At 44.6% G+C, this 26,287-nt stretch overlaps 1 protein-coding gene across 1 annotated transcript; it reads right to left on the bottom strand.

Moving 5' to 3' along the window:
• Positions 1 to 656: 656 nt before the first annotated feature.
• On the bottom strand, positions 657 to 2,138 carry LOC106568247 (serine/threonine-protein phosphatase PGAM5, mitochondrial-like). Its single transcript, XM_014138418.3, has 5 exons — positions 2,103 to 2,138; positions 1,643 to 1,745; positions 1,452 to 1,534; positions 1,145 to 1,275; positions 657 to 825 (listed from the first exon to the last, which is right to left on the bottom strand). Exons 1-5 carry the CDS (start codon positions 2,136 to 2,138, stop codon positions 657 to 659), a joined length of 522 nt encoding a protein of 173 aa, XP_013993893.3.
• Positions 2,139 to 26,287: the final 24,149 nt, after the last annotated feature.

The raw sequence follows: 26,287 nt of genomic DNA on the forward strand, positions 1-26,287 counted from the left end.
AAGTTGGCCAACATCCTGCACCACCACAGCAGGTCCATAGTCTAACAACTGACTTTATAACCCAGGCAATCCTTATTTTACCCTTGTGTTGGTTTCCATTTGTACAACTCTTTCGGCTGTTCTATGCAAGGCACTGCTCCACTTAACACTATTACCTTATCAACAGCACTAATGCTGCCTGCCTACATGCATGTCCTCAATGCAAGCATTCTCTTCTGGCGAATAGCATAGCTACAGATTACACTTTCAACTTGAAGTTACCTAATGGAGTGTACACTTTTCCCAGTGCCTATGTAATGTGTGTGTATACAAGATGCTTTATATATGAAATGTTCAAATAATGCTTTTATATTGTTAATCACTATTACCTTATTCCAGAGATACATTTGGAGAGTTTTAAATTGTTTTAATTTATACCTATACACAAGAACAATGATTATAACTCTATTCAGATAACCGTTTATTCATAAAATGTAATAAGCATGATCAAATAAATCAATTTACTAAGAACATATACTGTAAAGTACATTATTCCAAATGTTTTTCCATACAAAACTATAGTCAAAAGAATGATTCCCAATGTGGGCAAAACTATCTTATAGAGGAGAAATGTTTGCTTCAAATGATGTGGCAGCAGAAGGTCAGGTTACATGGGGTCAGCCAATAGTGGTGGAGTGTCTGGTGCGGGTGAGTTTTTCAGGAGGCATAAAGCCCGAGTCGCCCATCCTCAGTCCCACCCTGCCACTCGGTCTGATGGTGATCCAGGTGATGCTGCCGTTATTCAGGCCCAGACGCAGCCAACCTTCTGTGGGAAACTGCAGAGCCCTGGATCAACCAAGAGAAACCGTTCCATATTGTAAGAACATTTGCCCTCACAATCAATGCCTAAAGAAATGTCCCTATTAAAAACATTACCATAGGAAACCAGGACCTTGGACTAGATTATTAGAGACTGCTGAGCATCAACTAGTAGATTATACAGAGCATATCATCTTTGTTTTTCACACCTTTACAGTAATCAATTCATTTCTTGAATGTTCACCTCACTGAGGACAATCACTCACTATGCATTAGCTGAGCTATGCTTGTGAAAATCAATGCAACTCAATTCCTAGGAAGTTGTCGGTTGACGCGAGGCACTGACGTGCACACAAAGTAGCGAATAACATTTGTGTGGCAGACAATGATCTTACATCTGTCCTCTGTCTGCTTGTTGTCTGCACGGTGGATGTAGAGACGGAAGGCTACCTCGATCCGAGCTCCATCTTCATGATACTGCAGAAACCAAAGAACCACTACAGGGTGTAAGGGAAAGTTATGACAGATATCCAATTTTGCACAGTGCTTAACACAGATTGCTTTGAATCTCCAAAATAGATTGTATCTCACAAGAAAAAGGTGAAGTGTGTAATTGCATCTATCTCCGGGATTAAGCACAGCAATCACTCAACACAGTCAGGTTTCCAGGTGATAGGTGGCACAGGCTCAATAGGAACATTCTCTCTAAGCAGGTCACAGCTCACTTTATCCAACTTTAAGAGAGAGAAACAGACAAGTTCAATGGTTAGGACACTTCAGACTGGAGGCTTAGAATTACTTTTGAGTTTGAGGTTAGAATGAGTGGTGTCCTGTTGTCTCTGACCAGGGAGATACTTGCTGATGTTGCCGGTCTCTGTGACACGGGTCATGGAGTGGACCATGACATCATACTTCAATGCCAAGGCAGCCAATCGCTGAACAGTGTACTCAAATAATGTGTACAAGAATAATGTTTGAATGAAATTAGAGTTTAATGTTGAGATTCAGTACAAAAGGTTTGTGTTGTTAGCATCAGCTAGCCAGCCAACCCACCCGCCTTGTTGCTGCTGGTACACTAAAGTAGCATATGTGCTAGAAGATAACACAACCACAGTGATTTATCATCACTGTTTGATGTGGTATATCTAACCTGTGATATCTTGTCTGCATTTCATTTAGTTAGCTAGTCCCTACCATTACGAAGTATCAACTTGTTGGTTACATTTACGTCATTTAGCAGAAGCTCACTGGTCCCCCGTGGGAATAGAACCCACAACCCTGGCGTTGCAAACACCATGCTCTACCAACTGAGCCACACGGGACCATGATGACGTCTCCATCAGTAACCTAAAAAGGGAGTAGCTAACTTGCGTTGTTGTCGAGCATCAAACGGAAGAAACCATGGCCACGGTTCTGTTGGCTGGGATTGGAGAGGACACTTAACTGTCAATCATTCACAGAGCGATAATGACATCAATCACATCACTAGATTTCTTGTAATATTTTTGCAATCTTGACAAATCAAATCAAATTGTATTTGTCACATGCACTGAATACAACAGTTGAAGACCTTACAGTGAAATGCTTACTTACAAACCCTTAACCAACAATGCAGTTTTAAGAAAATCCACCCCCCCCCCAAAAAAAGTAAGACCTAAAAATAAAAAATAATTAAAGAGCAGCAGTAAATAACAATAGCGGGGCTATATACAGGGGGTACCAGTACAGAGTCAATGTGCGGAAGCACCGGTGTCAAGGTAATTGAGGTAATATGTACATGTAGGTAGGGTTATTCAAGTGACTATGCATAGATAATAACAGAGAGTAGCAGCAGCATAGAAGGGGGGGCAATGCAAATAGTCTGGGTAGCCATTTGATTAGCTGTTCAGGAGTCTTATGGCTTGGGGGTAGACGCTGTTTAGAAGCCTCTTGGATCTAGACTTGGCGCTTCAGTACCGCTTGCCGTCTGGTAGCAGAGAGAACAGTCTATGACTAGGGTGGCGGAGTCTTTGACAATTTTTGGGCTTTCTCCTGAGGGGAAATAGGTTTTGTCGTGCCCTCTTCACGACGGTCTTGGTGTGCTTAGATCATGTTACTTTGTTGGGGATGTGGACGCCAAGGAACTTGCAGCTCTCAACCCGCTGCACTACGGCCCCGTCGATGAGAATGGGGGCGTGCTCGGTCCTCCTTTTCCTGTAGTCCACAATCATCTATTTTGTCTTGATCACGTTGAGGGAGAGGTTGTTGTCCTTGCACCGCACGGTCAGGTCTCTGACCTCCTCCCTATAGGGTTAGGGTCTCGTCATTGTCGGAGATCAGGCCTACCACTGTTGTGTCATCAGCAAACTTAATGATGGTGTTGGAGTCGTGCCTGGCCATGCAGTCATGAGTGAACAGGGAGTACAGGAGGGGACTGAGCACTCACCCTGAGGGGCCCCTGTGTTGAGGATCAGCATGGTGGATGTGTTGTTACCTACCCTTACCACCCGGGGGCAGCCCGTCAGGAAGTCCAGGATCCAATTGCAGAGGGAGGTGTTAAGTCCCAGGGTACTTAGCTTATTCATGAGCTTTGAGGGCGCTATGGTGTTGAACGCTGACCTGTAGTCGATGAATAGCATGCTCACGTAGGTGTTAATTTTGTCCAGCTGGGAAAGGGCAGTGTGGAGTGCAGTAGAGATTGCATCATCTGTGGATCTGTTGGTGCTGTACGCAAATTGGAGTGGGTCTAGGGTTTCTGGGATAATGGTGTTGATGTGAGCCATGACCAGCCTTTCAAAGCATTTCATGACTACAGACGTGAGTGCTACGGGTCGGCAGTCATTTAGGCAGGTTACCTTAGTGTTCTTGGGCACAGGGACTATGGTAGTCTGCTTGACACATGTTGATCTCACTGATACGCTTGTCATCCAGCAGGAAAACAGACTCCTTCTCCTTGACAAATCAACAGTTTGACACATTCACAAACTGCACAGATACTACTAGTCTGTTTTCACTAGTCTATTTCATGTTCAGAAGGACTTTGTTTTCCTGCTGGATGACAAGCGTATCAGTGAGATCAGCATGGTGTCAGGATGCACCAAGAAGAAGACCCCCAAGCTTTTAGTGACCCTTTCAGTTCAACGCCATTTGATTTCATACTAACACGGCAGTAATTCTCATTCCCATGATTCATTTCCATTTGTAGGTGTCTGGCTTGTAGGATTGCTGGTCTCTGGAGAGATGTATCTATGGAGCAGGGACAAAGACTCCTTGAAGACCATGGCAGCAGTCCCAAAGTTGGAGCTAAGTGTCACTTTCTTGAAGATCCAATGGCAGGATGGCCAGTGTTTGGTGAGTCTACTGGGATAGACTTCTCAGGGTCAAAGGGTCAATACTTCCTCTCAAGCATTTATACTCCTATATACGTTTATTTTCATAATACAATCAAAGATCTGTGTTCTCACATTGCTCATCTGGAACATATTTGATTGTGATGTCTGTTTTTCCTGCAGTCCTGTGAGCTACAGTGTACGCTGGGTCACCAAGACACCCCATGTCCTGCCTCACCCCACCCTATCGCCCAGTGAGGTCCAGGGGGTACTGGTCCCAGCCTTCTCCCATGAGGGCCTGCTGTTAGCCAAAGTCCTGAACTGCGTCCCTTACACCTCCCCATGGTAAGAACATCTCAACACACACACACACACACACACACACACACACACACACACACACACACACACACACACACACACACACAACACACAACACACACACACACCTTACTATACTTGTGATGACTTTTTGGGGACCAGCAATTGATTCCCATTCAAAATCCTATTTTTCCTAACCCCTAAACCTATCCCTTACCCTAACATTAACCCCTAATTCTAACCCTAACCCCTTAGCCTAAAATAACCTTTTTACAAGTGAGGACCAGTAAAATGTTCTCACTTCACAGAATTTTAGTTGGTTTGCTATTCTTCTGATGACTTTTGGTACTCACAAGAATATTAAAAGGTGTACACACACACACACAATACAGGCCAGTGTGTTTATTTCTGTCTGTGTGTCCACTCACTCCAGCCCCAGGTGTTGGGTGCCTGGTGCCCCTGTGCCAGGAGGGTGTTGCCGGGCAGCAGCTGTCAGAAGTGTGGACGGTGGTCTATGCCCAGGACATGCTGCTGCAGGGGGGCTGCTGCCTGAGCCACTTTGCTGGCTTATCGACTGGGTGACTGGAAAACGGCAGCCTCCCTGGGCCTGGCCTACACCACCTACTCCACAGATCACTGCGACTTCATCGGGTCAGTGTGCGTTTGTTCGTACGTGTAAGAGTTTCTAGCTCATCAGTTCACCACTGAGACATGTATATGGATTGTGGATTGTGATGAATAGGTTAATGAGATTTTGTGAGTTTCTGATGGCTGTTTGTTGCCACTAAAGTCTCAGGTGGAGAGAACTACATCTCCCAGCAACCCTTTGAGCATCTTTCATGGTCAGCTGCAGTCTCTACTGGGCAGGAAGCCCGGGTCAGAGGAGACCCATGGAGATGAGGATAACTATGAAAGCTTCACAGGTGTGTTGTGCCTGACGGTGGGTTTTTTTGTCATCAGATCCTGAATGTGTCAGTCATGAATGGGGTAGATATGTTATCTCAGCCCCTGGGTGCTCTGCTGAACTCAGCCAAAGACCTGTCCTCCTGCCTTCCTGCTCTCGTGCCTATGGGCCTGTGCCTGCCTGCCCCTCCTCTCTGCTGCCCCCAGCCTGCACACAACACACAGGTGCTAAAGAGTATACCCACCCAACTGGGGGGGACTGAATCAATTGTCCACCACCATTCCAAACCTGAAATATAGAAATATCTAAAAACTGGAATTAAACCTGTAGGTGTCAATGCATACACTGGAAGGTCTTATACAGTTGAAGTCGAAAGTTTCCATGCACTTTGGTTGGAGTCATAAAAACTTGTTTTTTCAACCACTCCACAAATTTCTTGTTAACAAACTATAGTTTTGGCAAGTCGGTTAGGACATCTACTTTGTGCATGATACAAGTAATTTTTCCAACAATTGTTTACAGACAGATTATTTCACTTATAATTCACTGTATCACAATTCCAGTGGGTCAGAAGTTTACATACACTAAATTGACTGTGCCTTTAAACACCTTGGGAAATTCCAGAAAATGATGTCATGGCTTTAGAAGCTTCTGATAGGCTAATTGGCAAAATTCAAGTCAATTGGAGGTGTACCTGTAGATGTATTTCAAGGCCTACCTTCAAACTCAATGCCTCTGCTTGACATCATGGGAAAATCAAAAGAAATCAGCCAAGACCACAAGTCTGATTCATCCTTGGGAGCAATTTCCAAACATCTGAAGGTACCATGTTCATCTGTACAGACAATAGTACGCAAGTATAAACACCATGGGACCACGCAGCCATCATACCGCTCAGGAAGGAGACGCGTTCTGTCTCCTAAAGATGAACGTACTTTGGTGCGAAAAGTGCAAATCAATCCCAGAACAACAGCAAAGGACCTTGTGAAGATGCTGGAGGAAACAGGTACAAAAGTATCTATATCCACAGTAAAACAAGTCCTATATCGACATAACCTGAAAGGCCACTCAGCAAGGAAGAAGCCACTTCACCAAAACCGCCATAAAAATGCCAGACTATGGTTTTCAACTGCACATGGGACAAAGATCGTACTTTTTGGAGAAATGTCCTCTGGTCTGATGAAACAAAAATGTAACTGTTTGGCCATAATGACCATAGTTATGTTTGGAGGAAAAAGGGGGAGGCTTGCAAGCTGAAGAACACCATCCCAACCGTGAAACACGGGGGTGGCAACATCATGCTGTGGGGGTGCTTTGCTGCAGGAGGGACTGGTGCACTTCACAAAATAGATGGCATCTTGAGGTAGGAAGATTATGTGATAAATGGAAGCAACATCTCAAGACATCAGTCAGGAAGTTAAAGCTTGGTTGCAAATGGGTCTTCCAAATGGACAATGACCCCAAGCATACTTCTAAAGTTGTGGCAAAATGGCATAAGCACAACAAAGTCAAGGTATTGGAGTGGCCATCACAAAGCCCTGGCCTCAATCCCATAGAAAATTTGTGGGCTCAACTGAAAAAGCGTGTGCGAGCAAGGAGGCCTACAAACCTGATTCAGTTACACCAGCTCTATCAGGAGGAATGGGCCAAAATTCACCCAACTTATTGTGGGAAGCTTGTGGAAGGCTACCCGAAACGTTTGACCCAAGTCAAACAATTGAAAGGCAATGCTACCAAATACTAATTGAGTGTATGTGAACTTCTGGGAATATGATGAAAGAAATAAAATCTGAAATAAATCATTCTCTCTACTGTTATTCTGACATTTCACATTCTTAAAATAAAGTGGTGATCCTAACTGACCCAAGACAGGGAATTCTTACTAGGATTAAATGTCAGGAGTAGTGAAAAACTGAGTTTAAATGTATTAGGCTAAGGTGTATGTAAACTTCCGACTTCAACTGTATGTACAGTATGTGTTACCTGCTCAGAGCTATAGAGAAAACAATTACATCTCTATACTTAGGACCCGTCAGGGGTGTTAGGACAGCTGTTGAAGGGGACATACCGTCACAGGTTGTCAGGGGTCCTCCAGAAGGTGATGCTGCTCCTGAGATCTGCCAACTGGTACATCAGCCCCCTGCGACGCTCTCGACATCTCCTGCACAAGGTATTTAGGCCCTTTCTCCTACACAAGGTACTGTACCCTGCTATCTTGCTCCAGCCCTCTGTCCCATAGTTACCTTCAATTTTCTTGAGTGAAATTAGACTATTTGGAGTATTATGTTGAATCTTGTGGTGACTAACTTGGTTGTCGGTCTTTATATCAGTCAGAAGGACTCCCAGCAGCAGCAGTGTGTGGCCAAGGCCAAGGCTTTGATGAAGTTTGTGACCCGCAGTGGATTCTTCAGACTGGACCCAATGGGGATGGAACTCTGGACTCGGTCACTATACAAACTATTAGTAAGAGAGTTTCTATGTTTGTCACACCATTGGACTACATTCATCCATAGAAGCATAGCCTAATTCAGAGCCTTTTTCCTCCAGTCTGCTGCAGGGAGCTGTCTGGCCTGTGCTGGATGCTGCATGTCAGAGACCAGTTCTCAATGTCTTGCAGGAAGTATCAGGCTGCAAGGAACCGTGGGAGAGATCCCCAGGTACAACACAATGTTTTTTTGGACTGTGTATGTTGTATATTATCTTGTTCAGCCTGGAGTGTGTGTTTGTGTTATCCTCTGTCATTTACAGTATAGTCAGTTAACAACCTGCTTATGCATATTTCATCCTGTAGGTCCCAGCAGATGATGGTGAGGTGAAAGCAGCCTATGAGGAGGCTCTCCACTGGGCCTGTCGTTAAATGTGGAAGACACATTTCAGTTGAATGCTTTCAGTTGTACATATGACTAGGTATCCCCCTTTCCCTTTTCCTCCTGAGCTTGGTCTCTGAACTACCCCTGGTAAACCTGACCAGCAGTCACCTCATTCACATGTATTCACAGACATTCCTATTCAGTTACTTGTGTTTTTCCAGGTCCTACACAGGAGAGGTACAGATTAGTGATATCATGTCTCTTTTCCCAGGCTGTTGTCTTCCTCCAGGTGGCAGAGACTGATGCAGGTCTTCACTGAAGAGGAGGAGGAGTCAGTCAGGGTCCCTCTGAGATGGAAGTACAACTCACTGCCGCAGAGACTAAGGCACTGCACTATCCCAGGTAGCTACTGTCTACTACTATCTCTGCTCTTCACCTTCCTGCCCAGCCTTAAGTAAAGGCTAATATTAATGTTTCTTACTGATTTTCATTCTCTCAATGACATTCTCTTTCTTTCTCTCTTCTAGCCTCAGGACAGAATGGCGCGGAGATGATTCAGGAGCGGCTCAGACAGAGGAAGAAGGACCTGAGGCACCTGGCCCACCTGGAGCTCTACCTGTGGGAGAGGGAGGAGGAGGAGAGGGGTAGGAGGGCAGGGGGCTGTAGCCCTGGTAGAGAGGTGGGGACCAGTCTGAGTAACCGCACCCTGACGGACTGTGGGCGCCCCCTGCTGTACAGCGATGAAGACACAGCCGAGAACACGGCTGAGAACTGAGGCTCTCTCTCCTAACCTGTACAGCAGGCCTCATAACAGGTAGAGAGGCTTAGACATTAGCTTTACCTTGATCTGATTCATATCTTCCAGAAATATTTCTCAGCTAATCCTCAGAATTTACAGTGTCAACCCTTTTTGTTTTCAGCAGAAGCAAGAGTGTGATGTTGCAAGACCGAGCAGACAAGCCTGGAAAAAAACAAGTACTGGTGGGTGAGAGCATCCAAGAGGAGGTCCAGAGCCACCCGGGTCCAGCCCAGGACCCTGCAGTGGGGGAGGACAGCCCCTCCCTGACCCTCCTGTGGTAGTGACCTGGGAGTTTGAGCTGGAGGATAAGGAGTACCTGCGTTTCCTGGAGCTATTCCTCAGCTAAGTGGCGGAGAAGGATGGCCCTGACCCAGACTGGCTTTGACCCTCCCCTGCTGAAGGGCTTCTGTAGCCACTCCCTCACCTTCGATGATCTCACCACCCTTTGCCGCCGCCAGAGAGACGGATGCCACGCCCCCATGTTCAGAGCTGGACACTGCTACAAGCCAGTCTGTCTTCATTACCATCCCTGAACCACCCCCTTGGTTTCTCCACAGCGAGCCCACCAACTCCCAGACCAGGCATGTCTGCCAGTGCCCTGCCCCTCCCTGGGCTCAGGATGCAGTCCAGTCCAGCCCAGCTCCAGAACCCACACCTCAGAGGCCTCCTCAGCTTGGAGCCTTTCCCCAGTCAGAACTCTGTTCCCTGGGAGCAGCCATCAGAGTGCTGGACGTTTGGGCCCCAGGCCTCCATGGAGGCTGTGGAGCTGTAGCTGGAGTCCAAGCTGGAGGCCCAGTTCCCCGGGCTTGGCAGGCTGCTGGATGGTGCTCATCCCCAACATCTCTGTCCACATCAAGAGTCTCCACCGAACACTGAGCCCACAAGACCAGGTGGTCTCTGACAATCAGGCCATTCCTGTATGGTTCTAGTCACTAAGTGTGCCTGTCATGTTTCTTCCCCAGGCATTAACACTAGCAGATTTGCAGTGCTCGGAGAGAGAAGAGGACATCAGCTCACAGTGAGTTCTGGGTGTTGGAAACCCAAACAAAATGTCACTGATTTATTATTTATGAACATACTCATGTTCTCATTTAGGTTTTGACACCAGAGCCAAAAGCAATCATGGCTGGTTGGTTGAGGTGAGTTGGTAGGCTAGTGTTACTATGGTGATAGAAGCTATGGTATGGTATGACAGACACGGTGGATTCTAACCAAGGCAGCCAGTTACTAGAGGGGTTGTTTTCTGTCCTTGCTCTTTGGAATAGTATGTTTACACAATGTTTTTGTTTACACAAATGTTTCTGTGTGTTTTAGAGAGGAGGTAGAGAATATGCTGTCTCATGGCTCCCTGAGAAGACCATCAGATATAACTGTAGAAGGGACAAGAGATATGTAAGCAAGCGTAAACAAAAATAGGGGGATTTATATTGCTTTGTATTCCTTTTGATCCATATTATAACATTGCAGGAATACTTTGGTTCACTTACCTTAAAAATGGCATTTAAAACATTCCCATGGTCTGTTTTCTCCTCTTCAGACCTCCCAGTGAGGGTCCAGGATCTGACTCCCCTCTCCACACCAGCTTCCAACCCCTCCCCATGGCATGGCCTCAGGCGGGTGCTCAGACAGCACACTCTGCCCCTAATGGAGGACTGCCCCAGAGGAGCACCAATACTACCTGCCCAGACAGACCGTCAGACAGCTGCTGCAGGACCAGCTATTTATACTGGTGCAGATAAGTATGAACATCAGACGAGACAGAGGAAAAGGAATAAGGAAATGTATGTAGCTAAGCACTATTTAATGTTTGATTTGTGTTTCTCTCTTCAGTTGCAGCAGATCAACTTCATGTGTCTGATGCAGGTGGTTGGATCTTTGTTTGTCAACCTCCCACAGAACAACAAACTCCTGCCTGCTCCCTACAGCTCAGGACTGAAGCTGCTTCAGTTGCACCCTCCCCTGCTGTCCCTCCGGCAGCATGGAAACACGACCCCTGTACATGAGGCCTGGGGACCCCCGTCTGAGAAATCCAGCACTACTGTGCCCCCCCACCTGAACCCCAGAGGAGGAGGAGGAGGGCAAAAAGAGTCCACCGCTCCACCATCACACCACAGTATGTCCACCAGGAGCACAAAGCTCCAGAGGCCAGGGTGGAGAGGTCCAGAGGGGCGGAGCCCCCCCCCCCCCCCGCAGACCTCCCACTGTCCACGGCCTCCCTCTCTTCCGCTTCCACCCTGACCCCCACCACCTTCCCTCGCATACCCCTCCCACACTTCCCCCAGAACCCTGACTGTCACCCCAGCAGCCATGGACCACAACCCCAGACTACAGCTACTACAGATAGACCCAGACCCTCCTAGGATGATGTTGCCCCATGCCGGCCCTCGTGCCTCATCTCATCCCTCTGGAGGAGCTAATGGACTGTGTTGCAGGAAGACGAGTGGATACATGGACACCGAACCCTGCCCTTGCAACACCCTCCACCAGCACCTCTTCTGCCTCATGCTGGAGTTGGAGAGAAGAGAGGTTGAGGAGAGTGGGAGAGAAAGCAGAGGTCACATTTAGACCAGAGGACTCCATCATACCCCAGCAAGAGAGCAATGAGGATGAGCCTGAACAGCCTGTTCTTGGGGAGGGCTTTGTCTTTCCTCTTGGGACCTTTGACTTCTCCATGTTGACTGGTCAGGGATTGGTGGACAAGGCTCTGTCTACTGCAGCTGAGCTCCATGCCTTTGCCGCCACACAGAAAAGACCTGTGAGACCTGAGAGACACGATGCCTGCACCAACACAGACCCAGCTTCTCCTCACTCAGATAAAGCCATTTCTGCCCAACCTGCTGTCACTATTGCTGTTTCTGGACCTGCTGCTCTTCCTCCTGAATTGTTCCTGAATCTGCGGTTCCCTAGAGACCCTCCTGTCCAGCAAACAGAGACACAAGGGGAGACCCAATTAGAGAGGAACATGGTGAGAGGACTATAATGGCAAAATCTAATGGAACATGTTCAATACACCGGTACAGATTATTTATCCTGTTTCATGCGTTTAATCATTATTTAATGGTCATATCTCTCTCTCTCCCTGACTCTCAGGATGTGCAGGGTCGTCAGTGTATAAATGTGATAGATCTGGAGGATGGGGCCCTGATACAGGAGTTGCCATCATGCCTCTGCGGTGCGGGACCGGGACATCAACCACTCTCAGCCCTCTCCCCCCTCCTCTGCACAACTCCACCTGCTAGCAGCCTCTGTCACCAACTCAGCCCCTCCGGAACTCACTGCAGACACCAGAGCAGAGGATGACCTACCCCAAGCTCAGCCAGGTAGTCTGAGTCAATATCATCCATTCACTCTGCCAAAACAACAATAGAGTTGTAGCTACGTTTCTCCATATACAGTATTGTCTGTCCGTAATATGTCCTCCGTCTCCTCCAGGTAACTCTATAGCGTCCCCTCCACCTGCCCACCCTGAGCCCAGTGGACACCCAGTGAGTCTCAGCCTGCTGCAGGGGAGGAGAGCCCCAGGCTGCCCGCCTCAACAGGTAACAACCTGCACAGTGAATAGCCCTGAACCTGATGCTCTACTGGTTGAAATAACCCCCTAGCACTGTGACTGGCAGTGATGTGTTGTGATTGACAGCAGGCTGGACCAGCAGCAGGGCGGGACAGAGGGGGATGCGAGTGGATGGAGGAGGGTGGAGAGGGGACGCAAACCCTGTCGCGCTGGTGAGATTGGCTTCTGACTCATATTTATATTCTGTTCTTTTAGGGCCTTTGCTCAGGTTGTCACCATTTCTCTCTACAGAAACCAACTTCCAAAGATATACATAAACATCAATAAGAAAAACAAGGAAGAGAAAGACAAGATCTCGCAAGTTTAAACATTTAACTTTACTTGTGCATGTGACAACTTTCATTGAACGGACTATCTCATGGGACAAGAGATGTGCAGGGGTCACAAGGGAAGGATCACAACAAAGGAAACTCATTGATGTGCCTTTATGCTGTTATATTACTTGAAAGTGGCTCAACTGTTCATGGGAGCATGTGGAAGGAAGTCAGTACTGTGTGTGTCATGACTTCTCTTGGTACTAGAGAATCAGCATCATTGTATTATCAGTACTTGGTGCTTTCAAGACAACTGTGTACGTTTTTTTTGCGTAGAGATTCCCATTGGTTGATTCTGATGATGCATTCAAAGTCTGTAATTCAGAGCTCATCTTTCTACAATGAGTCAAGTGAAATTTCTGAGTTCTGCGTTGTCTCTAGCATCAGCATCATTCCACATCTTTGTAGTGTATTGATTGAATTTGTCATGTCTGTTTTTGGAGATCCTGTGTGTGTGTGTGTGTGTGTGTGTGTGTGTATATGACATTTTTTGTTTAAAATACCTGTATATTTTTGCATGAACATTCAACGGTTTTTCTTTATTTTTACTATTTTCTACATTGTAGAATAATAGTGAAGACACAAACTATAAAACAACACATGGAATCATGTAGTAACCAAATAGTGTTAAATACATCTAAATATATTTGAGATTCTTCAAATAGCCACCCTTTGCCTTGACAGCTTTGCACACTCTTGACATTCTCTCAGCCAGCTTCACTTGGACTGCTTATTCAACAGGCTTGAAGGAGTTCCCACATATTCTGAGCACTTGTTGGCTGCTTTTCCTTCACTCTGAGGTCTGACTCATCCCAAACCATCTCAATTTGGTTGAGGTCGGGGGATTGTGGAGGCCAGGTCATCTGATGCAGCACTACCATCACTCTCTTTCTTGTTCAAATAGCCCTTACACAGCGTGGAGGTGTGTTGGGTCATTGTCCTGTTGAAAAACAAATGATAGTCTCACTAAGCCCAAACCAAATGGGATGGCGTATCGCTGTGGTAGCCATGTTGGTTAAGTGTACCTTGAATTCTAAATAAATCAGTGTCACCTGCAAAGCACCGCCATAACATAACACCTCCTCCTCCATACTTTACGGTTGGAAATACACATGCGGAGATCATCCGTTCACCCACACTGCGTCTCACAAGGACATGGCGGTTGAAACCAAAAATCTCCAATTTGGACCCCAGACCGAAGGACACATTTCCACCTTTCTAATGTCCATTGCTCATGTTTCTTGGCCCAAGCAAGTCTCTTCTTCTTATTGGTGTCCTTTACTAGTGGTTTCTTTGCAGCAATTCAACCATGAAGGCCTGATTCACGCAGTCTCCCTGAACAGTTTATGTTGAGATGTGTCTGTTACTTGAACTCTGTGAAGTATTTATTTGGGCTGCAATCTGAGGTGCAGTTAACTCTAATGAACTTATCCTCTGCAGCAGAGGTAACTCTGGGTCTTCCTTTCCTGTGGCAGTCCTCATGAGAGCTAGTTTCATCATAGCGACCAATGGTGGAAAAAGTACCAAGTTGTCATACTTAAGTAAAGGTATCATAATTGAAAATGACTGAAGTGAAAGTTAAGCAAACCAGCACCATATATATATATATTTTTTAATTTACGGATAGCCAGGGGCACACTCCAACCCTCAGACATAGTTTACAAACAAAGCATGTGTTTAGTGAGTATGCCAGATCAGAGTCAGTAGGGATGACCAGGGATGTTCTCTTGATAAGTGTGAATTAGACAATTTTCCTGTCCTGCTAAGTATTCAAAATGTAACGACTACTTTTGGGTGTCAAGGAAAATGTATGGAGTGTAAAATACATACTTTTCTTTAATGTAGTGAAGTAAAATTATAAAGTTGTAAAAAGTAAAGTACTGATACCTAAAGAATACCTAAAGAAAGTAATACCTAAAGAAAGTAAGTAGTACTTTCATGTATTTATACTTAAGTACATTACGTCACTGAAATCAACAACAAATTCACCATACATTTATTTTAAAAGGTGAATACAGAATTTTCATACCAGCCTTTCTCGCTTCCCTCCAGGAAAGAAAGCCTGCACTTTTGACCTGGATGCCATCTTTTGAGCAGACCCAAAGAATGTCAAGAGAGGAGTCAGGAGAAGAGTCAGCAAGTATTAGGTTTGTGACAAATAGCTAAGTGCCTTTTTACTCAGTTTTAGGATAGCTCCAAACAGAGAGACAGCTCCCTCACCCAGGTAACACACACAATCCATCCTAACTGACCAATTACTTTTACATGCTCTGAGTTAAAATAACTGGGTGGGAGGTTCATTCAAATGCACTGGATTTTGTATTTAATGGATCCCCATTAGCTGTTGCTAAGGCAACAGCTACTCTTCCTGGGGTCTGCGCAAAACATAAAACGTGACATAATACAGAACATTAAAAACAAGAACAGCTCAAGGACAGAACTACATACATTTAAGAACCAAGTGTTGTTATTACCAGTATGTGTGATTGGCTGGATTATTATAACCCATGGGACTCTATCACCCACTACCAAGCAGGAAGAAGGAGAGCGGCGGCATCAGTCACTCGGACTCCGAGCTCATCGGCCCCTCAGTTCCCCAACATCTGACTGGTCAGGAGGAGGATGCTGACTTGGTGGGTCCACCACTACCACCAGGGTACAGAGAAAGTACAGCAGACGATGATGAGGATATGCAGATGACAAAGATGATGTAAGTCTGTTTGTTTCTATTTTGAACAAAAGGAAATGACTAAACGTTTTACATTAGATTTCCTTGAGTTTAAAAAACTTCCACTCCCATACTGTTGCTAAACTACTTCTTAAGTACATACATTTACATAAGCAGGCCAAGTATATTCATACTGATGATCTTCACACGTTTCAGTCTGCAACACTGAACATTCTACAGTCATAAAAGCAGCATCATTATTTTAGTGTTGTGTTCTTACTACATTATACCACCAGAGGGTAGCACAGTCTTTTAATTTTTTACCTTTATTTGACTATGACATCCAAACCTGGGCCAATTGTGCACCGCCCCTTTTTTTTACTAGGCAAGTCAGTTAATAACAAATTCTTATTTTCAATGATGGTCTAGGAACAGTGGGTTAACTGCCTTGTTCAGGGGCAGAACGACAGATTTTTACCTTGCCAGCCTAGGGATTCGATTTTGAAACCTTCCGGTTACTAGTCCAACGCTCTAACCACTAGGCTACCTGCCACCCTATGGGACTCCCAATCATGGCCAGTTGTGATACAGCCTGGAATCGAACCAGGGTCTGTAGTGACGCCTCTAGCACTGAGATGCAGTGCCTTAGACCACTGCGCCACTTGGGAGCAAAGTCTTAGCATTGCCTGAGACAAGCTTTATTGTTCCATTTTACACAATGGTCTTGAGTCGACCCAGTGCAATCTAGGTTTACTGGTTCTTCACAATGAATCATGGGGAGCAAGAGTTGGCTTTCTCACACCAAGCTCCTGATAAAACCATAATAAAAAGCCATCGTTTTAAAGTATGTAGGCCACCGAAAGGCACCGACCAGACACTTGGCCACATGGTTTTCTCCTTAAAAAAGCATTCTCTCTCATCTCCTCCTCTCACTCTCTGAGTAGTAAATGTCTCTTTGCTGTGTGTGCGATATGGGTGATGTAGCCCATAGTGTTGTCACGATAACAGTATCACTATACCAGGAAGCAAAGAAAAATTAACAGTACTAATGTTGGAAAAAAACAGCCTTATATTGTCACCCAGAGTCACATTTGTGTCTTTTCCAAGCTATATCACACAATATTGTACCAAAATTGGTTTAAAAGAATATAATCTGCTTCGTGTTTTCTTTTTTGCCAAGGAAAATCTGTTATCGTGACAACACTAATAGCCTAGACACCTAGCGTTCTCAGGGCAGGTGTGATTTGATGGTGGCCTGTGACAGGTAATAACACAGCCCTCAGGCCAAACCTAGACCTCCCATTGGGTGCAGGTGTACCTAGTGGGCACTGCTTTGGTAGAAAACCAGCCTGTAATTTTACCTTTATTTAACTAGGCAAGTCAGTTAAGAACAAATTCTTAATTTCAATGACGGCCTAGGAACAGTGGGTTAACTGCCTTGTTCAGAACAACAGATTTTTATCTTGTCAGCTCAGGGATTCAATCTTGCAACATTTCAGTTACTAGTCCAACACTCTAACCACTAGGCTACTTGCCGCCCCAGGTAACCTAACATATCACACAGCCCACTAAAGCTGAAATATCGTGTTTGACAGAGTGCCAGGCAGCCCACTCCACCACCAACCACCACCACACATGTATGACAGTCAACTTCTTCTCTCTCAGAATCCAGTGAAAAAGATTCCAGACAATCATGAGATCACTCTGCAGCATGGCTCCAAAAACAGTAATATTTCCCTACTTTCCTCCCTTTTAAACCCCCTCTATATTTATTAACTGCCAACGGCTGAGCTGGAGCGAGCTTTCCCTGAAATGTATTAGCAGAACTATACGCCATATTTAGCCTGATTACAGAGCCATCCATTAGCCTTTGCGGTCACTGACACACTGGGCCATATTTGGAGAGCCGTGCAAAGCCCACTGTTCCTCCCTTCATGGCCTGCAGGGCTCACACTAATGTTAGGGTCTTCTCCTCAACGAGGAACCTTGATTGGTTCACTGTTGACTCTTTCTCTAAAGGAAATCCAGTGAGTGATTCCTGCACTGTGTTCAAGTCCCTGGAGATAGGAAACCACTTTATTTAACAATGGTCCCCATCCCTGAGCTTATTGCTTCCCACACGAAAATGTCTCTGGCCCCTCTACCCCCTGCTGTGTTAATGCGGTTTGATATTGACCTGAATTGCTATCTGCACTTTGGGAGAGTAGTTATGTGCGTGCTCCGTGTTGTATGCGTGTGCAGCTTAGTGGGTAACAGTTCAGCAAACAGATTGGTATTGTGAAGGGGTTGCTGGTGTAGCTATATACCAATCTTTGGGCTCATTTGAACCCTCCACTCTCCTTTTGTTGATGGAAAGAAGAAACCCAACTATGTCTAGTGCAGCCAAGGCTCAGTGTGTTCCATTCTCCTGCCCAGCCTGATGGGCTTTTCATTGTGTTGAGTCTGAGGGACTGGACAGAGGGAGACCTAGACCTAGACATCTCCACTTTCTGTCTGTATAATAGCAGTTTACATTGTTTGTGAGATTAGACATATAACTATAATCTGAGTTTTGATTTTCGGAAGTTGCTTTCATTTAATTTAGCTCATCTAATTTGTAAACATTTCAACTGTATTAAATAGTAACTTTTTTCATTTCCACCAAAAAATGTACAACCTTCAAAATAAACTAATTTCTTCTCTTTCTTGTGCTGTAAGTGTCGAGACGATGCGTTAAATCCCAGACGAAGCTTTAGCGTTCTTATAGATGCAACAGAAAAACAATGTATTCCTTTGAGCCCATTTCAGCCATTACCGGGGTGTGTTTGAGTGGTCATTACAAACATTTCCACAATTATAACATTAACAGGAAAAAAACGACAGGCACAAGCAAGAGTATGAAAGAGTCGCAGAGGTAAAATGAAAGCAATCAATCCAGCAATATTTAAGTGACAAGTGGATTTTGCATCCCTCAAACACAGGAAATAGATGGTTGAAAAAGAAGATCTTCAGGGGGGCGGGGCATGTGCACTGCATCTCTCTATGATGTGTGTTGTCACGGTTCCTGTTTTAAAACTGCTTCAGGATTTAAAGCTGTTATTTATATAAAACGTTACTGGATTTTTGCAACCCTACACAGGAATGAAGTAAAAAGCTTTGCCTTTGTCATCCTCTCACTTTGTGTCCCCTCTCAGGGACCAGATCAGGTCCCTACAATACAGCATCCCCGGTGATGTCATCCTGGTGGTCTCTGGGAATGCCCAGGCCAAGGTGTTGGACTGAGACGGGTTCCCGGTCATAGTGTCCCAAGGGAGACCAGTACATTGTGGACATGGCTAACACCAAGGTATGCTCTCATCTCCTACTCTCAAATATGTGCTCCCTCTGTAGCTGAGCACTGTAGTTTTGAGATCCACAAAGTGGGTGCGGAAGAGTTGATCATTTTATTGCTATCTGTAAATAAGGACAAACCCCTTGTTACCGACAACCTGGATGGTAAATTGCTGAGGTTGGTAGCGGAATACATTGTGACTCCTGTTTGCCACATCTTCAATTTAAGCCTAGAAGACAGTGTGCCCTCAGACATGGAGGGAGGCAAAGGTCATTCCGCTACCCAAACAGCCAACCAATCAGCCTGTTACAAGTGCTTAGCAAACTTTTGGAAAAAAATTGTGTTTGATCAAATACAAAGTTATTTTACAGAAAACAAATCAACAACAGACTTTCAGCATGCTTATAGGGAAGGGCTGTCAACATGCTCGGCATTGACACAAATGACTGATGATTGGCTTTAACCTGTTGGGTCTAGGGGGCAGCATTTGCACGTCTGGATAAAAAGAATATACCCGATTTAATCTGGTTACTAATCCTACCCAGTAACTAGAATATGCATATACTTATTATATATGGATAGAAAACACTCTAAAGTTTCTAAAACTGTTTGAATGGTGTCTGTGAGTATAACAGAACTCATTTGGCAGGCAAAACCCTGAGACATTTTCTGACAGGAAGTGGATACCTGATGTGTTGTATTGACTTTAAACCTATCCCATTGAAAAACACAGGGGCTTAGGAATATTTGGGCACTTCCTATTGCTTCCACTAGATGTCACCAGCCTTTACAAAGTGTTTTGAGTCTTCTGGAGGGAGATCTGACCGAACAAGAGCCATGGAACGATGATGTCCCATTAGACACCTGGCGCGCGAGTTCATGTTGGGTACCCTCGTTCCAATACGTTATAAAAGAGTATGCATTCGTCCACCTTGAATATTATTCATGTTCTGGTTAAAAAAGGCCCTAATGATTTATGCTATACAACGTTTGACATGTTTGAACGAACGGAAATATATTTTTTCCCCTCGTTCATGACGAGAAGTCCGGCTGGCTTACATCATGTGCTAACGAGACGGAGATTTTTGGACATAAATGATGAGCTTTTTTGAACAAAACTACATTCGTTATGGACCTGTGATACCTGGAAGTGACATCTGATGAAGAGAATCAAAGGTAATGGATTATTTACATAGTATTTTCGATTTTAGATCTCCCCAACATGACGTCTAGTCTGTATCGCAACGCGTATTTTTCTGGGCGCAGTTCTCAGATTATTGCAAAGTGTGATTTCCCAGTAAGGTTATTTTTAAATCTGGCAAGTTGATTGAGTTCAAGAGATGTAAATCTATAATTCTTTAAATGACAATATAATATTTTACCAATGTTTTCTAATTTTAATTATTTAATTTGTGACGCTGACTTGACTGCCGGTTATTGGAGGGAAACGATTTCCTCAACATCAATGCCATAGTAAAACGCTGTTTTTGGATATAAATATGAACTTGATAGAACTAAAAATGCATGCATTGTCTAACATAATGTCCTAGGAGTGTCATCTGATGGAGATTGTAAAAGGTTAGTGCATCATTTTAGCTGGTTTTATGGTTTTGGTGACCCTGTCTTTGACTTGACAAAACATTACACACAACTCTTGTAAATGTACTGTCCTAACATACTCTAAATTTATGCTTTCGCCGTAAAACCTTTTTGAAATCGTAAAACGTGGTTAGATTAAGGAGATGTTTATCTTTCAAATGGTGTAAAATAGTTGTATTTTTGAAAAATTTTAATTTTGACATTTATTTGGATTCAAATTTGCCGCTCTTGAAATGCACCTGCTGTTGATGGAGTGCACCACGGGTGGCACGCTAGCGTCCCACCTAGCCCCAAGAGGTTAAGAAATTGATAGTAAGAAGACTGTGGGAGCTGTTTTGCTAGACTTCAGTGTAGCTTTTGATGTCATTGATCATAACCTATTGCTGAAAAAAACATAGGTGTTATGGATTTGTATCCTCTACCTTATTATGGATAGCGCATTACCTATCTAATAGAACAGTGTTTTCGTTATTGGAAGCCTCTCATGCAAATTCAGTTGAGTGTGGTGTACCGCAGGGCAGCCGGCTATGGCCATTACTGCTTTCTGTTTTTACAAGTGACCTTCCACTGACCTTGAATAAAGCCTGTGTGTCTATGTATCCTGACGACTCAACAGTATACACATCGGCTGCAACACTAAAATAAATAACTGAGACACTTAACATAGAGCGCCCGTCAGTTTTAGAATGGGTAACTAGCAATAGGCTGGTGCTAAATATCTCAGAAAATGAAAAGCATAATTTTGGGGACAAATCATTCGCTCAACACTAAACCTTGTTTAGGTCTATTATTGAATAATATGGCTATTGAACAAGTTGAGACTAAACTGCTGGGTGTAACCTGAGATAGCAAACTTTCATAGTTAAAACATATAGACTCAATAGTTGCTAAAATGGGAAGAGGCCTGTCCATGATAGGGCGTTGCTCTGCCTTCTTGACATCTCAGTCAACCAGACAGGTCGTACAGGCCTTAGTTTTGTCGCACCTGGACAACTGCTTAGCTGTGTGGTCATGTGCGGAAAATAAGGACATAGGTTAATTGCAGTTGGTGCAGAACAAGCAGCACGTATCGCACTTAGATGTACACGGAGGGAAAGTGTCAGTAACATGAGATTGACTGCATCACTATTGGTGGCAGGTAACCTAGTGGTTAGAGCATTGGGCCTGTAACTCAGAGTTGCTGGTTCGAAACCCCAAGCTGACAAGGCTCTGCCGGTGTGCCCTTAGGCAAGGCACTTAACCCTAATTGCTCCTGTAACATGCTGACCAGACTGCTCGCGTGTGTCCGCTATCACGTGCATGTTGATTTTGCCCACCCACACCAGACGTGGTCAGGACACGTAGGTTGAAATATCAAAACAAATTCTGAACCAACTATATTAATTTGGGGACAGGTCAAATAGCAAACATTTATGGCAATTTATCTAGTCATCTTGCTGTTGCTAGCTAATTTGTCCTGGGATATAAACATTGGTTTGTTATTTTACCTGAAATGCACAAGGTTCTCTACTCCGACAATTAATTTCTATAATCTCTCCTCCTTCAGGCTTCTTCTTTGGATTTTATACGGTGGTTGGCAACCCACTTTAAGGTGCATTACCACCACCAACTGGACTGGAGTGTGGACCTCAGTTCATCTTTCAATCACCCACGTGGGTATATGCTCCAAAAAAACTATGAGGAGATGGGAGAGGGGGGACTTGCAGCGTCACAAATAGGAGCAAGTTCTATTTTAGCGCCTGGCTACGCAGATGCTCGTGAGCAGTGTGGGTGCAATGATTGAATAACATGTATGTGTACATTTATTTTGCAGCGGGCGGTGTGGTTATCGTGTAAGTCGCTCTGGATAAGAGTGTCTGCTAAATGACTCAAATGTAAATGTGTTGAAGGTACTGAACTGTTTGTTCAAGTTGGCACACAGTTTGGACACTCATCGGTACAACACAAGACATGCAACCAGAGGTCTCTTCACAATCCCCACAATCCCTAGCAATGAAAACAATTATAAAAAAACAGATAAAAGAACACCTTACTGCACAAAGGGGACAGTGAAGAGAGACAGCCATTTTATGTCTTGTATTGTAATTTGCATTGTACTATGTATTCAACCTAGATATTGTGTGTATGTACTGATATGTAGGCTATGTTTGATGTTTTAAATTGATGTATTTCAGTCCTTGTTCTGTACTATGCATTATGTCATGTTTCATGTGGATCCCAGGAAGATGAGCTGATACTTTTGCAGAGGCTAATGGGGATCCTAATAAATACCAAAAACTGAGAAGGGAAGATCAAAATCCATCAGATGCCCCCTATCTGTGGCCACTGAAGCAAGCTTTTGGGGACTAGGCCTAGCTTTGTATCAGTGATGACTCCTGCACTGTGCTCTCTCAGGGTAGTACTGCAGCTGCAGGTTAGTTTGTTTATGGGGGTAATGATGTATACTGTACTTACAGCTGGGAGAGGGTGAGAACAATCACAACTAGTTCATCACGTGGTGACCGACCACTGACCAGGGTTGCGTTCATTCAATACATCTAGGGTGAACTGTTTTGCTGCTTAAAAGGCCATTATTGACTGTCCATTTGCAGAGCATGTTCTGCATGGTGGCTGGTCAATAACCATCCCGGGTAGCTGCAATGCCACTTGCTTACCTAATGAGAATGATGTGGTAGAGATGACTTCCCCAGTAGGAGAACTGTGTTATGTTGACTGTAGCTGGGTGTCTCTCTACATTCCTGTGGATCCCTGCTCCATTGGGGCTGTAACTGGCAGCAGGCTTCTGGTTAGTGAAGATCTGCAGTGGACAGTTAAAGGTGACCCAGCTAATGTCCAAAACAAATTTTCTCACATCACTACATCACCACCACACGCGCACTAGTCTCGCTCTTTCTCCCTCACTCTCTTCTGTGCTCCGTCACTCGCACAACACCTACCAATACTTTTCTGCTGTCTCTCACACTGTACACACACACACACACACACACACACACACAATCTAAAGCAGAGGAGAGAACTTTAGACATCTCTGGCGTTGTGTTGTGTGACAAAACGACACATTTTAGATTGGCCTTTATTTGCTCCCAGCAAAAGGTGCACCTGTGTAATGACCATGCTGTTTAATCAGCTTCTATCTTGCCAAAGGAGAAATGCTCACTAACAGGGGTGTGAACAAATTTGTGCACACAAATTGGGAGAAATAAGATTTTTGTACGTATGGAACATTTCTGGGGTCTTTTATTTCAGCTCATGAAAAATGGGACCAAGACTTTACATGTTGCTTTGATATTTTTGTTCACTATATAAATTGTGCTTTCCTGTATTATACTTATGCAAAAAAATATATTATATTCATATATGCTTGGATGTCGAAAACTAGATAGAAAGTATGTAGAAATGATATTTTCAAATAACTGCCCCTTTTCTGGCCTGCAAATTGCTTTTGACTAACAAATCTGTCCTGAAAAAATCAGTGCTGCCCTCGAGCCAATTTTGAAATCCTGCTGTGGCCCTCGAGCCAACACTACTGTCTACCCCTGCTCTAGGCCCACGTTTGTTTTTTGGAGATTGTGGAGAAGGACCAGAGGCTGGCTAGGCACAGTTATCTCAGGCTGCTATGCAAGGCTTCTGTCTGTAAAGCTGTCCAGTTGTGTTTTGAGTTTGATCTGTTTATGTCCAGATTCCTGTGTGGTACTGGTAACTGGGTATAATAACTATTTTAATGCCTCCCAGTCCCTTCCTCTGACTGCTAAGAGCATTGGTCTATTGGCCTCATGTTATGGGCAATTATGAAGTGCTTTGAAAGGCTGGTCATGACACACATCAACACCATCCCAGACACCCTAGACCCACTCCAATACGCGTACCGCCCCAACAGATCCACAGAGGACGCAATCTCAATTGCACTTCATACTGCCCTCTCCCACCTGGACAAGAGGGTATACAACTATGTGATAATGCTGTTCATAGACTACAGTTTAGCATTCAACACCATAGTCCCCGCCAAGCTCATCACCAAGCTCATCACCAAGGGACCCTGGGATTGAACACATCCCTCTGAAACTGGATCCTGGACTTTCTGACGGGCTGTCGCCAGGTACTGATAGGCAACATCACCTACACCACACTGACCCTCAACGCGGGGGCCCCTCAGGGGTGTGTGCTGTCCCCTCCTGTACTCCCTGTTCACTCACGAGTGGGTGGCCACACACGACTCCTAACTCCAAGTGTACTGACGGTACAACGGTGGTGGGCCTGATCACCGACGGCGATGAGTCAACCTACAGGGAGGAGGTCAGAGACTTAGCAGTGTGGTGCCAGGACAACAACCTCCCCTCAACGTCAGTAAGACCAAGGAGCTGATCATGGACTATAGGAGAAAGAGGGGAGAGCGCGTCCACATCGACGGGGCTGTTGTGCAGCGGGTCGAGAGCTTCAAGTTCTTTGGCGTCCACATCACATTACGACCTAATATGGTCCACACACACTCACAGAGTCATGAAGAGGGCACAGCAGGCAATGCCTTTCCCCCCCAGAGGCTGAAAATATTTGGCATGGGCCCTCATCCTCCAAAAGTTCTACAGCTGCACCTTCGAGAGCATCTTGACTGCACAGCGCTACAGAGGGTGGTGTGAACAGCCCAATACATCACTGGAGCCGAACTCCCTGCCATCCAGGACCTCTATATGAGGTGGTGTCAGAGGAAGGCCTGAAAAATGGCCAAATACTCCAGCCACCCAAGCCATAGACTGTTCACTCTGCTACCGTCCGGCAAACAAATCAATTCAAATTGGTCACATAAACGTGATTAGCAGATGTTATTGCGGGTGTAGCGAAATTCTTGTGCTTCTAGCTCCGACATTGTAGTAATATCTAACAAGTAATATCTAACAAATTACACAACATATACCCAATACACACATCTAAGTAGGAATGAATTAAGACTATATACATTTGGACGAATGACGTCAGAGCGGAACGGACTAATATACAGTAGAATAGTATAGAATACAGTATATACATATGAGATGAGTAATGCCAGATATGTAAACATTATTAAGTGAATGAGATACCGTAGAATAGTATAGAAAACAGTATATACATATGAGATGAGTAATGCAAGATGTGTAAACATTATTAAGTGAATGAGATACCGTAGAATAGTATAGAAAACAGTATATGTCACGTCCTGACCAGCAGAGGGCGTAATTGTGTTAGTCTTGGTCAGGATGTGGCAGGTGGTTTGTGTTTGTTAAATGTTGTGTGGGTGATTGGACTCCCAATTGAAGGCAGGTGTGTTGAGTTGCCTTTGATTGGGAGTCCTATATAGGAGTGTGTGTTTTTCTTTGGGGTTGTGGGTAGTTGTTTGTGATCACTGCTTGTTTAGCCTGTCACACTGTTGCCGTCGTGAGTATTGTTTTGTTGGTTTTCATGTGGATGCTCTACTTGTTTCTCATCAATAAACATGAGTATCCACATTCCCGCTGCGCCTTGGTCCATTCCTAACGACGGTTGTTACGATATACATATGAGATGAGTAATCCAAGATGTGTAAACATTATTAAGTGAATGCGATACCGTAGAATAGTATAGAAAACAGTATATACATATGAGATGAGTAATGCCAGATATGTAAACATTATTAAAGTGACTAGTGTTCCATTTCTTAAAGTGGCTCTAACCAGAATATAAAGAGGAGTGGGAGGCCCTGGTGCACAACTAAGCAAGAGGACAAGTACATTAGAGTGTCTAGTTTGAGAAGTAGACGCCTCACAAATCCTCAACTGGCAGCTTCATTAAATAGTACCCGAAAAACACCAGTGACTCTGGGATACTGGCCTTCTAGGCAGAGTTGCAATATAAAAAGCCATATCACAGACTGGCTA

This window comes from Salmo salar, chromosome 13, assembly GCF_965601325.2.
Source record: "Salmo salar chromosome 13, fSalSal1, whole genome shotgun sequence".
In the NCBI taxonomy this organism is placed as follows: domain Eukaryota; kingdom Metazoa; phylum Chordata; class Actinopteri; order Salmoniformes; family Salmonidae; genus Salmo; species Salmo salar.